Below are 13,369 nucleotides of genomic sequence, written 5' to 3' on the forward strand. Positions count from 1 at the left end.
TACCCCCATGGACGTACCGGTACGTCCTTGCAAAAAAAATGCTATAAAAATTTTTTTTTTTCATATTTTTGATAATTTTTTGAGAAAATTCAGGCATTTTCCAAGAGAATGAGACCAACCTGACCTCTCTATGACAAAAATTAAGGCTGTTAGAGCAATTTAAAAAAAATATACTGCAAAATGTGCTGGGATAAAAATAACCCCCTGGGGGTTAAGGGTTGGAAATTTCCAAATAGCCTGGGGGTAAAAGGGTTAATTCTACCTCAGTACAGGCTGCCATTCAAACTTTTGAAGAATTTCTAGCTTATCCTACATCTCGAACATAACTCGTATTGAAGATTTCAAATCTGTTATTTTTTAAAAATTTCTCCTATTTCAGCAAATTTATGACTCAGATGTAGAATCTTAAATCCTTCTGCTTTTCACACTTTTGCCACAAGATGGAGACCAAGTTGATATGGCTTAAAGTGTTTGAAATCTGATCTTGCATATTTTCTCTGATGGTTACTTCCTCGCAACAATTTCATAGGCTTGAGTTAGCCTTTTGGCTCCTTTTGTCGTCTTTGTTGTTACATCAGAGTGGTATTGGATTAATTTTGCCTGGTCACAGGAGCCAAGACTGATAATAAGCAGGAAATATCCCCCAATTTATGATTGTGAAATATTTTTATAATCTATGACATGATTTCATCATAGACTTTGATTTTCAAAAGTTGCTTCTGTATATAGATATTTACCTATAGAAGGCTGACAGTTTTGGAACAAAAATCTCACAGAAATATCGTAAACACTATAGACGAAATTTAATAACGGAAGTAATTTGTTTATTTCAACATTCGACTGGCCAGATAGTACTAGAGGGGATACATTTGTAGTTACAGCTCGTTTTTTCTTTGCTTACACATATTCCGTATAGTCTGGCCAATTCTTTACATATTCTCCTCTATCATGCATGTGACAACACTAAGATAACCAAAAAATTCTTCTCGTAAGGGGTTAACTACTGCATTGTAATTGTTCACTTGCTACTTTACACTTGGCAAGGGTAGAAATGATTCTAGCTATGGTAAGCAGGTCATCTCTGAGGACATTCCAAAATTAAACCATTGCTCTCTAGTCTTTTGTAGTGCCATAGCCTCTGTACCCTGGTCTTCCACTGCCTTAAGAGAGTTCTCTTGCTTGAGGGTACATCTAGACACACTATATCTTCCTTATTCCTTTCCTCACTGGGCTATTTTCCCTTTTGGCACTCGAGCTTATAGCATCCTGTTTTTCAATCTGGGGTTATAGCTTACCTAGTAATAATAATAAAAGCAAGGACTCCCAGACATCATTATGATTAAGAGGAGAAAAAAAGACAACAGCACACAAATTTCTTTTAATAAATCTTAATTACCTCTTAAGTAGTCATAATTTTAGACAAGTAATGAAAATGAATAATTATGTTATAACAAAATTTTAAATTGTGGATGGGATGAAACACTTTCAAGCATGAATTAATGTATGTGTGCTGCAAACATGATAAGAATGGCCAACACTACTGTATCAGGCCTACCATAATGCGTTATTAAAATTGCTTTACCGTACTGTATTTCACAGTAATTAAATCTTAAACCAAAAAGCCTATTTCGGGTACTATTTATGCAAATATTCCAAGAAAATTTCCAGACTAAATAGTAAAGAAAAGAGAAATTTCCAAAAGACTACCAGAATACAATATTAATCTGTTACAATAACATTAAATAAATTCAAAGTACCTATCAATGTTGATAAAGTAAACAATATTTAATTCAAAATATACTCTAGTTACCCAGAGCTTTTCTGACAGCTTTCCATTCTTCCTGTGTAAGGGGTTTGATATTGGTTCCAATGGTTTCTTGTTTGTCTTCCAGGTCATTCAAGCGATTTACTTTATTACGTAAACCATTGCGAAGGTTCTTGATTTCGGTATCTAACTGCTTTTGCTCTGAAAAGGTAAATTTTATATTGATAACAGTCTCCTCATCTGGAAAGAAGAGAATTCTTAAAATACCTAATCAAACAATAGATACGCCTAACAATAAATATAAAATGTATTTATCATGCAGTCCTACACTTGTAAAAATATTTGCTTACAAAAGCTGCTTCAATCTGCTTTTGTATAAAAATCAATTTTAGTTATACAAATTAGTAGAGGAAACAGTAGAACTATATCAATCCAGGGTGTAAAGAAGAAAACAGGGAGAGAAAGAATCAAGTCAAGACAAAGGAACTAATGATGATGATGAATCATGATGTTAAATATGTGACAAAATACAGTATTAATGAAATCTATTGAGCGATATGAATATTGAGACCATGCCGGCAACAATTTTTTATTCATTTAACATAAGCACACTTAGGTCTTGTTCATGCGGCGGCCACTGCCCTATTACCTAGATTCCAGAACTCAAATCAAATCCTGCACTATTACTATTCTTGCTACAATTGCTGTAGAGTATTTGCTGTTACTGCTACTTTTGTTGCAAATGCAGTGGGATTTTCAATGCCTCCTATGTATAGAGGAAGCATACCATGTTCTGATAGAAATACATGAAAGCAAAGCTTGTATTGTGAGGGCAACAAAAGGTAAAGTAAAATTAGCATGGATTATGGAAAAAAATTGGTAAATCATAGGTAAATATGAATACCCATTTAGCAAAACTTGAGTAAATATGCCTGTGCAGAGAAATGTAATCATGAAGAACAAGGCGAGTTTTAATAGGTGTGATTACAAAATCCTATTAATGGTTGGAGCAAATTAGGAAGATACAGGTATGTGATTTAATGGCGAGATAAGTATTTAAGTATAGAGCAGTAAACATAGAAGCAACACAACAAATCCCTGTGCTAAAGTCCAGAAAATCCTGGATAAAACCCACATACAGTTCGAAGGGCTAAACCAGTTGGGAACTGAGCCAGAAAATGGAGACGAGAGAGGATGAGAGAAAGAGTACGTATCTCACGTAAAAAGAGAATCTAACAAAAAAATGTTGATGATGATGTGTTAGGTTAATATCGTTGAATTTTTTAGGTTCATTGCTCATGGAAAAATAAAAAACGCATTAAACCCCCAAAATTGCACTAGAAACACATTCTACAACATACTATAACAACTTTGATACCATTCAGGTTATCCCTGTGTTATAATTTGTAGCTCAAAAATGGATATTATGAATGTAAAATGATAGCATAAAAATATATGAAAATACTTATACAGTAATCTTTAATGAACAATAACCACAGTCTTACCTCTTTCAATGCTTTCCACAATGTGAGGTTTTGGTAACCGCATAAACATATTTCCAATACATATCCAGTTTTTTGTTGTAGTAGCCTGTTTTTCCGTGCTTTTGGTCTGGAACTGTCGAAGAGCTTCTCTGTTTGTGTTCCTTCTGCGATCCAAACAAATAATTTCTTGTTGATCTGATATGATGTCTTCTGCAGCTTCTTCAACTTCAACTAAGTACTGCTGTATCTTCTCAACAGACAGAGCCATGGTATCAACCTACAGAGTGGGAAAGAAGGGGACTATAAAGAAAAAAGTTAATTTTATTAACAATTTTAAAAGCTCCAGACCTCAATTTTGCATATATTATTATTATTATTATTGTGGTAGGAGACCCTCTTTTAGGCAGGTTGAGTTAAAAGTAATGGCTGCATCGGCAGAGTTTATTTTCTTATCTAATTTTTCTATTTTCCGGATAATTCTCTTCTCTAGAGCGCTGCAATCAGCCAGCAGACTTGAAAAATTCATCAGTCAGGTGAATGACAAAATCGGAAAGACTTCTCAAGTATATTCTCACAAAATACAAGTAAAACTTTTGGTACAAAATAGAAAATAGAAAAATTGGATAAGAAAATAAACTCTGCCGATGCAGCCATTATTATTATTATTATTATTATCATTATTATTATTATTATTGCTAGCTAAGCTACAACCCTAGTTGGAAAAGCAGGATGCTATAAGCCCAAGAGCTCCAATTGAAAAATAGCCAAGATGGGAAAGAAAATAAGGAAATGAATAAACTACAATAAAGTGATAGAACAAATGGTAGATCATCCCATATTGAAGATACTGTACTGCCTGATGGGTAACTTGGAAGTAATTACTGTACAGCATAAGTACAGCAAGAGAAGTAAGTGACCACTAGATAACCTTCCCCATTAACATGAATCGTTGTTCTAGCGAGGAGGTCCAGTCTCAAAGGGAGTTGAACTGAACATTTTGAAAATTCAAGTCTACTTTCAAAACTTATGTTAACTAAAGACAAAACCCTAATAATTCTATACAAAGCTGAAAAATATGCTGAGTAGACAGGTGAACAGAATCCATTAGTTACCTACAATAATCTATTTTGGCAAAAAGAATACTTGGAAAACGTAATGAACTGTATCCTCAATCATTAGCTGCATGTCGCGTAAGTCACGGTAATTTACAGTAATTTGCTGTGACACAAACCTTAGAATTTTAAATTCATTGAAGTTCTACAAGTGTTAGTTGCTGTAACATATAAAACTAGAATCAACTCATGCATGTATAAATACTTATTTACGCACTGTTTATCCCACATTAGTAATTTTGCTTACACTTTAGTACAATGATCAAGATACCCATCGGTCTCTCCCAATATTCATTGTATGAGGTTTGGTAGAAATAGATACAAAAATTAGGTGTGGTGGAAACCTCATAATTTTGTATCAAAAAACCTGTTTCTATAAAATTATTTGCTTATTAAGTTCCTTATCCATGATCTGAAACATTTTATTACCTCATTCTGCATGTATGTGATGTACAGTATCATAAATTCAGGTCCTCCTTTTTTTCTTTTTTTTTCTTTTTTTTATTGTGGAAAGATTGTCCTTATCAGATACCTGAATCAATGGAACTTTTGTTAAGCAGGTTAATATATCCAATTCTATATTTTTAGTCAATTAAGTATCTAACTTTATCTACTTTAATTTAAATTATCTTTTTATTCATTTTTTACAGCTTATTCTTAACTTGTTTCTTTTCTGATCTTTTGAGGACCTTCGGCTTGAGCAATCTGCCTTTCCAAATAAGATTCCAGCTTGGTTGTAATAAATAACAATAATAATACTAAAAGATGTATGAAGAAGGATCCCAGAGAGTTTACCATACATTTTGAAAAACAATACCAATAAATAACAAACATCTCTAATACATTGATTACATTATACAGTAGTCCTATATTTCAATCCATGGAATGAACAAAAATACAGGACTGTACTGTAATTTCAAAATTTCCACACCTGAATGTAAACTTATCTATACTGGTGAGCAAAACACTTTACATTATAGCAACCCATCTTTTTCTATTAATATTATGTTAATATTATTATAATAAAGCAATATTCTATTATATTATCTCACCTTAAAAAAGTTTCCATCACTCTTTATAATCAGAAAATACTACACACAGGAGTAACCACAACACTTCAAAAATCTGGCTCATTTAAAATTCTCCTTATATCTCTTTCTCTTTCTATATCTTTCTTTTTATCCTTCATTCTATCTATTTTGCTAATTGTCTTCAATCGCATTATTCGTTCACTTGATTTGGGACCCTTAACAGCACTTTCATCACCTGGTCCAAAATGCGTTACTCTCGCATGTTTTTCACCAGAGGAACCTAATCCTTCTCGGTTCCTTTTTAACACAGTTTTTATGGGAAATTTAACCCCATTACTCTTTAAGCCAAGACCCTTCTCCGTGTTCCAACCTTGATTCACCAGCAGCTGGTAACCCTTATTACTCGGAGAGATTCCATAAACAGTTTTATTTGTAGCTGATCCCACATTAAACTGATGGACAATAGAAGTTTCATGTTGAATATGAGTGCTTTCTTTAATTGACATCTGGCAGACATCACAAAAAAATTCTGTCATAGGTATATCATCCGATACAACTCTTTCATCTTCCTGAACTTGATCATTCCCTTTTCTAGAGTTGATGAGTAATTCTACTATCCTCTTGTGGCCTTTCACACTAGCTAAATATATTGCAGTGTTCCCGTTAGCATCACGAATGTTAGCCTTCGCTCTGTATTCCAAAAGAACCTTAACTGCATCCAAAGATCCAGCACATGCAGCAACCATGAGCAGAGACCATCCATGTTCATCTTTTGAATTGACATCAAATCCAGACTTCAGCATGTCTGCGAGAGGAGCCACTTCATTGTTTTGCGCACATTTCATTGCTTTGTGAACTGATCTAATATCAAAATTCACCTTAGGCTCAGTTACAGACCCATTGTCATCACAAGTAACAGAAGTAGATGCTTCTGTAGAACGCGTTACTCGTGGTCGTTTTCTCGTCGAAGTACGTTTCTTTTTTGTATGTTGCTGAACGATGTTTTCATAAATATCCTTCGCTTCTTCGCCAGTTAAAGAGGAATTGTAAGTTTTGAATTCTTCTCTTATTAGTGGATGTTTTTCTTTTTTTGCCTGAACAAACACTTTCCACTTTAAATTGCATGTTGCTAAGGCTTTCCAGTTTGAATTCTGACCTTCATCCATTCTGAAATGCAAAAATAAACTTAGGTACTCTGCCCTAAATCCACAAAAAACTTATATGAGTCTTTCAGTCGAGAAACATGCCAAGCGCCATTTTTAAAAAGTGTCAGAAATCGCTATTGAAAATTGCCAATTTTCAAATTATTTATATTATCATTATTATTATTATTATTATTATTATCATCATTATTATTATCATTATTATCAATATAATAATAATAATTATTATTATTATTTATATTATTATTAATATTGTTATTATTATTATTATTATTATTATTATTAATATTGTTTTTATTATTATTAATATTATTATTATTATTATTATTATTTTTCAATCGCGATTTCTGACACTTTTTTAAAAATGGCGCTTGGCATGTTTCTCGACTGATAGACTCATATATACTGTGCCAAAAAAAACCTAGAAGAAATGGAGAAAAACAAAATATGACAAATATCTAGAACTTGATGAGTCGAGACAGAATATCAAAAGACCAAATCAAGCATGTACTAGCCTGACAACAGAGCAATTGCATGTCTAATAACCTTTCCTAACCTATAGTCCATTTCTTTTATCGAGGCAGATTTGCACCGACTCGCAGCGGTGCCCTTTTAGCTCGGAAAATTTTCCTGATCGCTGATTGGTTAGAATTATCTCGTCCAACCAATCAGCGATCAGGAAACTTTTCCGAGCTAAAAGGGCACCGCTGCGAGTCGGTGCAAATCTGCATCGCTAAAATAAATTGACTATAGGGTACAGTAGTGGCTGTATCCAACTTGAACACTGTCAACAATAAAATTATACCCATACGTAACCAGGGTTTAGATTTGGGGTTACCAATTAGTAAACTATTATTATCATTACTTGCCAAGCTATAACTTATGTTGGAAAAGCAGGATGCTATAAGACCCTAGGGCTCCAATTGGGAAAATAGCCCAGTGAATTAAGGAAATAAATAAACTACAAGAATAGTAATTAGCAATTAAAAAAAAAATATATAAGAACAGTAACATTAAAATAATTTTTTCATATATAAACTATAAAAACTAGAGAGTGAAAAGAATAGGCCCGACTATTCCGTGTATGTGTAGGCAAAGGGAAAATGAGCCATAACTAGAGAGAAGGATCCAATTTAGTATTGTCTGTCCAGTCAAAGGATCCAATAACTCTCTAGCGGTAGTATCTCAACGGGTGACTGGTGCCCTGTCTAACCTACTACTGTACCTCTAGATTACGTTATTGCCACATACAGTACAGTACACTTAAAATTAAAATTTCTATCGCATGGTTCGTAGCAACTGTACATTAGTCAATAGACATCAACCATGGATCATTGTGACAGCTCAATAGACGTAAAACTGGGAGATACATAGAGGCTATGCAGCAACTTATTGGTAGCTTCGTGGTGTCTAAAACAACGAGAAATATCTGTATATTAACCCTTTTACCCCCAAAGGACGTACTGGTACGTTTCACAAAACTCATGCTATAAAAATTTTATTTTTTCATATTTTTAATAATTTTTTGAGAAAATTCAGGCATTTTCCAAGAGAATGAGACCAACCTGACCTCTCTATGACAAAAATTAAGGCTGTTAGAGCAATTTAAAAAATATATACTGCAAAATGTGCTGGGGAAAAAATAACCCCTTGGGGGTTAAGGGTTGGAAATTTCCAAAGAGCCTGGGGGTAAAAGGGTTGAGAATGTTCATAATCAGGGCACAATCTTCCTTCCAAAACAAGAGCGTCAAAAAGAATATTTCAAAATGGCGAAGGTAGCATCAATTTAGAAATGAAGATAGGTGACTGGCCAATAAAATGTCATGATGATGAAAAAGACACTGAATGGTCAAATGGAAATTGATTGCAACTGATGAACCAAGTTCTAAGAGAAACAGAAAATGGGAAATTGAAATCCAAAGTCTCACTGAAATTGGGAATTTTTCATTAAGTATTTAGGTTATTAATAGTTTCTAAGTAAAGGTAATGGGGTTCAAAATAAAAAGTTTGAAAGGCTCTATTCAATTATGCCAATTCCAGTCTCTTAACTAATATTGGAGCCTTTGTATAACGACGGACAGAGCATCGGCAATACATAGAATACCATTAACATAATCTTCCCTACCTAACCTACTTACCTTACAAGGGAAAGGGCATGACACCCCCCTGCAACCCTCCTTAAACTGCAGTATTCTCAGCGATAGGGTTTAGGGTGGATGGCCGGCATCATACATACTTCCCTTTTTTTAATCCTCTCGGACACTAATATCAAAATGAGAATGAGACATCGATTCAAGTATGCCAACAACCAAAGAGGGGGGGAGGGGGAACTCAGCGGTTTATAAATGCAAAAAAAAAACAAATTAACCAGCTGTTAAAATGTTATGTTTGCGTATTTGTGAGAACTTGAGATCCCGTACGGAGCCTCTATATATCAGCGGCCAATTCCTACCGTGTGGATGAAAAATGGACATTAACTAACCTAAACTTTACCCCCTAACCTAACCTACAAGCCGTGTTCTTACCTACTTACCTAACGGGGGAACGACCCCCTGGGACCCCCCTTACACTGCCATATTTTAGGTTACCCATAATGATACATACTGGTGGCCGCTATCATACATACAGCTCCTCCATAATATTACTAATCGAAGTACCCCGCAAGTACCAATTAAAATAACATCCTGATTTACGAACAGTGAAGCTACAAGAATATAAATATAAACATTGGACAAAAAACTGACCTTTGTTATGCTTTACATCCAAAGCAAAGATTTAGACAGCAACGATTGTAAGTCAGAACTCAGGCCTATTTAATATGAAGCCGTTACAACACAGTACATTTCTTCTAGAAATACGCTACGAAAATTACACTTAGGAATGACTAAAAGTCCGGAAAAAAAACACCTGAGAAAAGTGTCAATTTTCACATAAACAATTGACTTCTTCTTCTTCCGTTTTGAAGTAAAAGGCAAACGTTATCTGCAAAGGTCTGGGTTAATTGAGGGAAAATATATAATTTTAACTGCATAATTCTTCTAACATAATCTTTGAATTTTTGTCTACAGTTATAGTCTTTAAATTAAAACAGTAAAAACTAACTCAGGTCACGCGCAAGTGAACGGAAAGTAAAGTAACAAGGGGAAAAAATAAAGGAAAGCAATTAAGATTTTACTAGAAAAAAGTAACTCCCAGACTTATGTACCATAAAACCTATATTCACAACAGAAAATATATTCATATGCCCATACAAACAAAGCAACATATTTCTTAAAATTTATTCGTAAAAATTACATTCAGCAAAACAAATGTGTAGCGTGTGTAGCGACACATTTGTGCTGCACTATTAAATAGCACCACCATATCATCCAAGCAATGCATCAGTCTTTTCAACAACATCCTGTCTATCCTAAAGAGACTCTTTAGCTATGGTCAGCAGCTCCTCTACGAGAAGGAAACTACAAAACCAAACCATTGCTCTCTAGTCTTGGGTAGTTCCATAGCCTTTGTAACATGGTCTTCCACTGTCTTGGGTTAGAGTTCCCTTGCTTGATGGTACAATCGGACACGCTATTCTATGTAATTTCTTTTCCTCTAGTTTTGTTAAAGTTTTTATAGTTCATATAGGAGATATTTATTTTAATGTTGTTACTCTTCTTAAATTTTTTATTTTTCCTTGTCTCCTTTCCTCACTTTGCTATTTTCGCTGTTGGGACCCCTGGGCTTATAGCATCCTGCTTTTCCAACTGGGGTTGTAGCTTAGCAAATAATAATAATAATAATATCGTGGTAGGAGACCCTCTTTTAGGCAGGTTGAGTTAAAAGTATTGGCTGCATCGGCAGAGTTTATTTTCTTATCCAATTTTTCTATTTTCCGGATAATTCTCTTCTCAAGAGCGCTACAATCAGCCAGCAGACTTGAAAAATTCATCAGTCGGGTGAATGACAAAATCGTTTATTTTACTTGTATTTTGTGAGAATATACTTGAAAAGTCTTCACGATTTTGTCATTCACCCGACTGATGAATTTTTCAAGTCTGCTGGCTGATTGTAACGCTCTAGAGAAGAGAATTATCCGGAAAATAGAAAAATTGGATAAGAAAATAAACTCTGCCGATGCAGCCAATACTTTTAACTCAATAATAATAATAATAATAATAATAATAATAATAATAATAATAATAATAATAATAATAATAATAATAATAATAATAATAATAATAATAATAATAATAATAATAATGTCAGCATGGTGTTCTCCCCAACCCCAGCAAGAGTCTTCCAAGGTCTTGATGTTCTCTATCAGGTTCTGGCACAGTGATTTCTGTCCCCTTATCAGAACAGATGAAGAGGAAATATATGTTGGAATTACGAGCCAGGATACCACGGCTAAGCAAACATCAAGTGAACTAAGCTGTTGCTTAGATAATCGAAATATTCGACCATTGAACCTCTCGGCATTGTTTCCAGTGAGAAAATTAAAAATGTATCAACAAATAGATACCATTTGTTTCCAAAATGTACCCAATGCCAATGAAAGGTTACCTAAATGAGTATCCTATATCTCTATGCATTTGTTGTTGGTGTTGTTGTTGTTTTTACTCCCGCCAACGAAGTTGGAAAGAAGTTATGTTTACGCTCATGTTCCTGGTTCATAATTCCTTTATCCACAAAATAAGATTGCGGGCACAGTATCGCATTATAGAAGGAGACAAGAATATTTAGACAGTAAAGCAGATGATGCTGACAAAGTTGTAAATTCAGGAAGTGGCGATGGTGTAAGAATTGCTTATAGAATTATTAATAAAATCTCTATTGGGACAAAGAGAAGAAAAATATACCCAGCAATAAAAGAGAGATGGATTTTTTTTTATAACAAAAGATGAAGAAATGCAACGTTGGATGGAACACTTTAGCGAGGTTATGAATAGAAGATATGAAGGGAATAATTTGATGAATACCTAAATGTGCCCATGAATGAATTCAGTGTGTTTGAAGTCGAAGTTATAATTAAAACACACACACACACACACAAAAGATGGAAAGCCCCTGGGTACGATGAAAGTAACTGATGAGATGATACTGACTGGAAATGAAGTGATCCCCAGAATATTTACAAGATTATTTTGTAGAATGTGGCATGGAGAGGCAAAACCTGATGAATGGGAGTAGCAACAATCCTAGTTGAAAAAAAAACAGGATGCTATAAGCCCACAAAAAGTCAGCTCAGTTAGTAGGACGTTATTACTATTTTCGACGCCGAAGTCTTTGCAATTTCTCGAATTCACCGGATATTCATTAACTGTCTCATTTTTTCTTTAATTAAAAAGTACACGTTTCTGTTACATGATCATTAGCATAATCATCACAAACTTTCATAAAGTTCGCGTTTTCGTCCATAATGAACATTTTATACCTCTAATTGTAAAAACAGGGTAGCACATGACATTAGTCACGTATGCAACCTACAATCATGTCAAACGGGGTAAGAATTTATAAATGGTGGACCGTGGAACCAACGTGACGCAAATGTTCCGTTGTTTATCTTAATAATCGACACATAGGATGTTAAATAAATTCCACCAGAAACAAAATTTATGAGAAAACTTTTGGATAAACTAACTAAAGTATAGGCTGCGTGATACTTTAAATCTTTAAGAATGTATACGACAAAAAGATTTTGTATGTCCTACAGGACATGGTCAACAACAATTAAAATAGAATAAGTACAATGGTTTTGGAACTTTCATTATTTCCCATTGAATTTTTTAGAAGTCTTTTCCACATTGACACAAGAATAATATTTCATATTTGATCAACTCACTAGATCCTGAAAGAATTCGTTTTTTTTTTTTTTTTATTTGGAGGATATTAATGCAGAACCATACTTGTTACTTAAAACACATACACGCACTATCAAATTTTAAGAAAACTTATTAAAACTCCCTCACTCCAAAATAATTTAGAATGGCATTTCATTTACAAAATCAGGTGACAAAGACTGATAAGATAAAATTAACAAATATAACCGTCACAATTATGTAAGTCCTTTATTATAATATCAAATCATATTCAATGTAGATTACTACAACGGTATACCATTTCCAATCCCCCCACAATGCCCGTGTTTCGTTGTAGGCCAGACTGTCTAGACAGTCTTTTACCTACCTATTTACCCTCACAATGAACATTTCTAGTCACGCCCTTTTCATTGATTTAACTTAATCGCGTGGAATCTTTACCTAGGTCATAGGTCAAATAATGGTAGAAATGATAAAAATTGAGTTATTAGCATTATTTTTTTTACATTCTAGATTAATTAATTCTATTTCACTTACTGATTTCCCACCTAAAGGGCAAGAGAAAGAAAAGAGAAAGCTTGTTAAGAAAATACAAGGAATGTGGTATATAGGTACCTTTAATACAATTTTTTTTACATAATTAAATATTTCACTGTTGTGATGCACTTATCTTGTTTATCATGCTTATATTATGTACTTCGAAAAAATAAGGAAGAACAGCTGCTAACTGACTGACTTCTGGAATAGTTCATTAAACGAATGGTTTCTATCATCAAGAATACGCAGAACGCATGGTTACGTTTTATATAGATAACTTTAAGAATCTTTCTGTATTTATCGATAATAGTTTACATAAAGAATAATATGTATGTAATATAAAAAAAGATTATTTATTAATATATTTTTAGACAAAATTAATATATTTTGAACATATATAATTATTATATTGTAATGGTAATATATATAAAACCGAAAACGAACACCTCCATTGTTTTGTTTGGTTTGGACATCAA

At 33.6% G+C, this 13,369-nt stretch overlaps 2 protein-coding genes across 2 annotated transcripts; both read right to left on the bottom strand.

The window, feature by feature from the left end:
- Positions 1–1,802: 1,802 nt before the first annotated feature.
- Pdrg1 (Pdrg1 prefoldin-like subunit) lies at positions 1,803–3,517 on the bottom strand. Its single transcript, XM_068367209.1, has 2 exons — positions 3,271–3,517; positions 1,803–2,005 (listed from the first exon to the last, which is right to left on the bottom strand). Exons 1-2 carry the CDS (start codon positions 3,515–3,517, stop codon positions 1,803–1,805), a joined length of 450 nt encoding a protein of 149 aa, XP_068223310.1.
- On the bottom strand, positions 3,390–9,510 carry LOC137635028 (G patch domain and ankyrin repeat-containing protein 1 homolog). The gene is made up of 3 exons (XM_068367640.1): positions 9,300–9,510; positions 5,414–6,559; positions 3,390–3,526 (listed from the first exon to the last, which is right to left on the bottom strand). Exon 2 carries the CDS (start codon positions 6,556–6,558, stop codon positions 5,479–5,481), a length of 1,080 nt encoding a protein of 359 aa, XP_068223741.1. The 5' UTR covers position 6,559; positions 9,300–9,510; the 3' UTR covers positions 3,390–3,526; positions 5,414–5,478.
- Between the last annotated feature and the right edge of the window lie 3,859 nt (positions 9,511–13,369).

The sequence above is a fragment of the Palaemon carinicauda genome, chromosome 45 (assembly GCF_036898095.1).
Source record: "Palaemon carinicauda isolate YSFRI2023 chromosome 45, ASM3689809v2, whole genome shotgun sequence".
NCBI lineage: Eukaryota > Metazoa > Arthropoda > Malacostraca > Decapoda > Palaemonidae > Palaemon > Palaemon carinicauda.

Excerpts from the sequence above, each read along its gene's own strand:
- Pdrg1 (XM_068367209.1), bottom strand. The coding sequence starts at position 3,517 with ATGGCTCTGTCTGTTGAGAAGATACAGCAGTACTTAGTTGAAGTTGAA. Across the intron at positions 2,006-3,270 it reads TGTGGAAAGCATTGAAAGAG|ATGAGGAGACTGTTATCAAT; the intron begins GTAAGACTGTGG and ends TCTTCTTTCCAG.
- LOC137635028 (XM_068367640.1), bottom strand. The coding sequence starts at position 6,558 with ATGGATGAAGGTCAGAATTCAAACTGGAAAGCCTTAGCAACATGCAAT.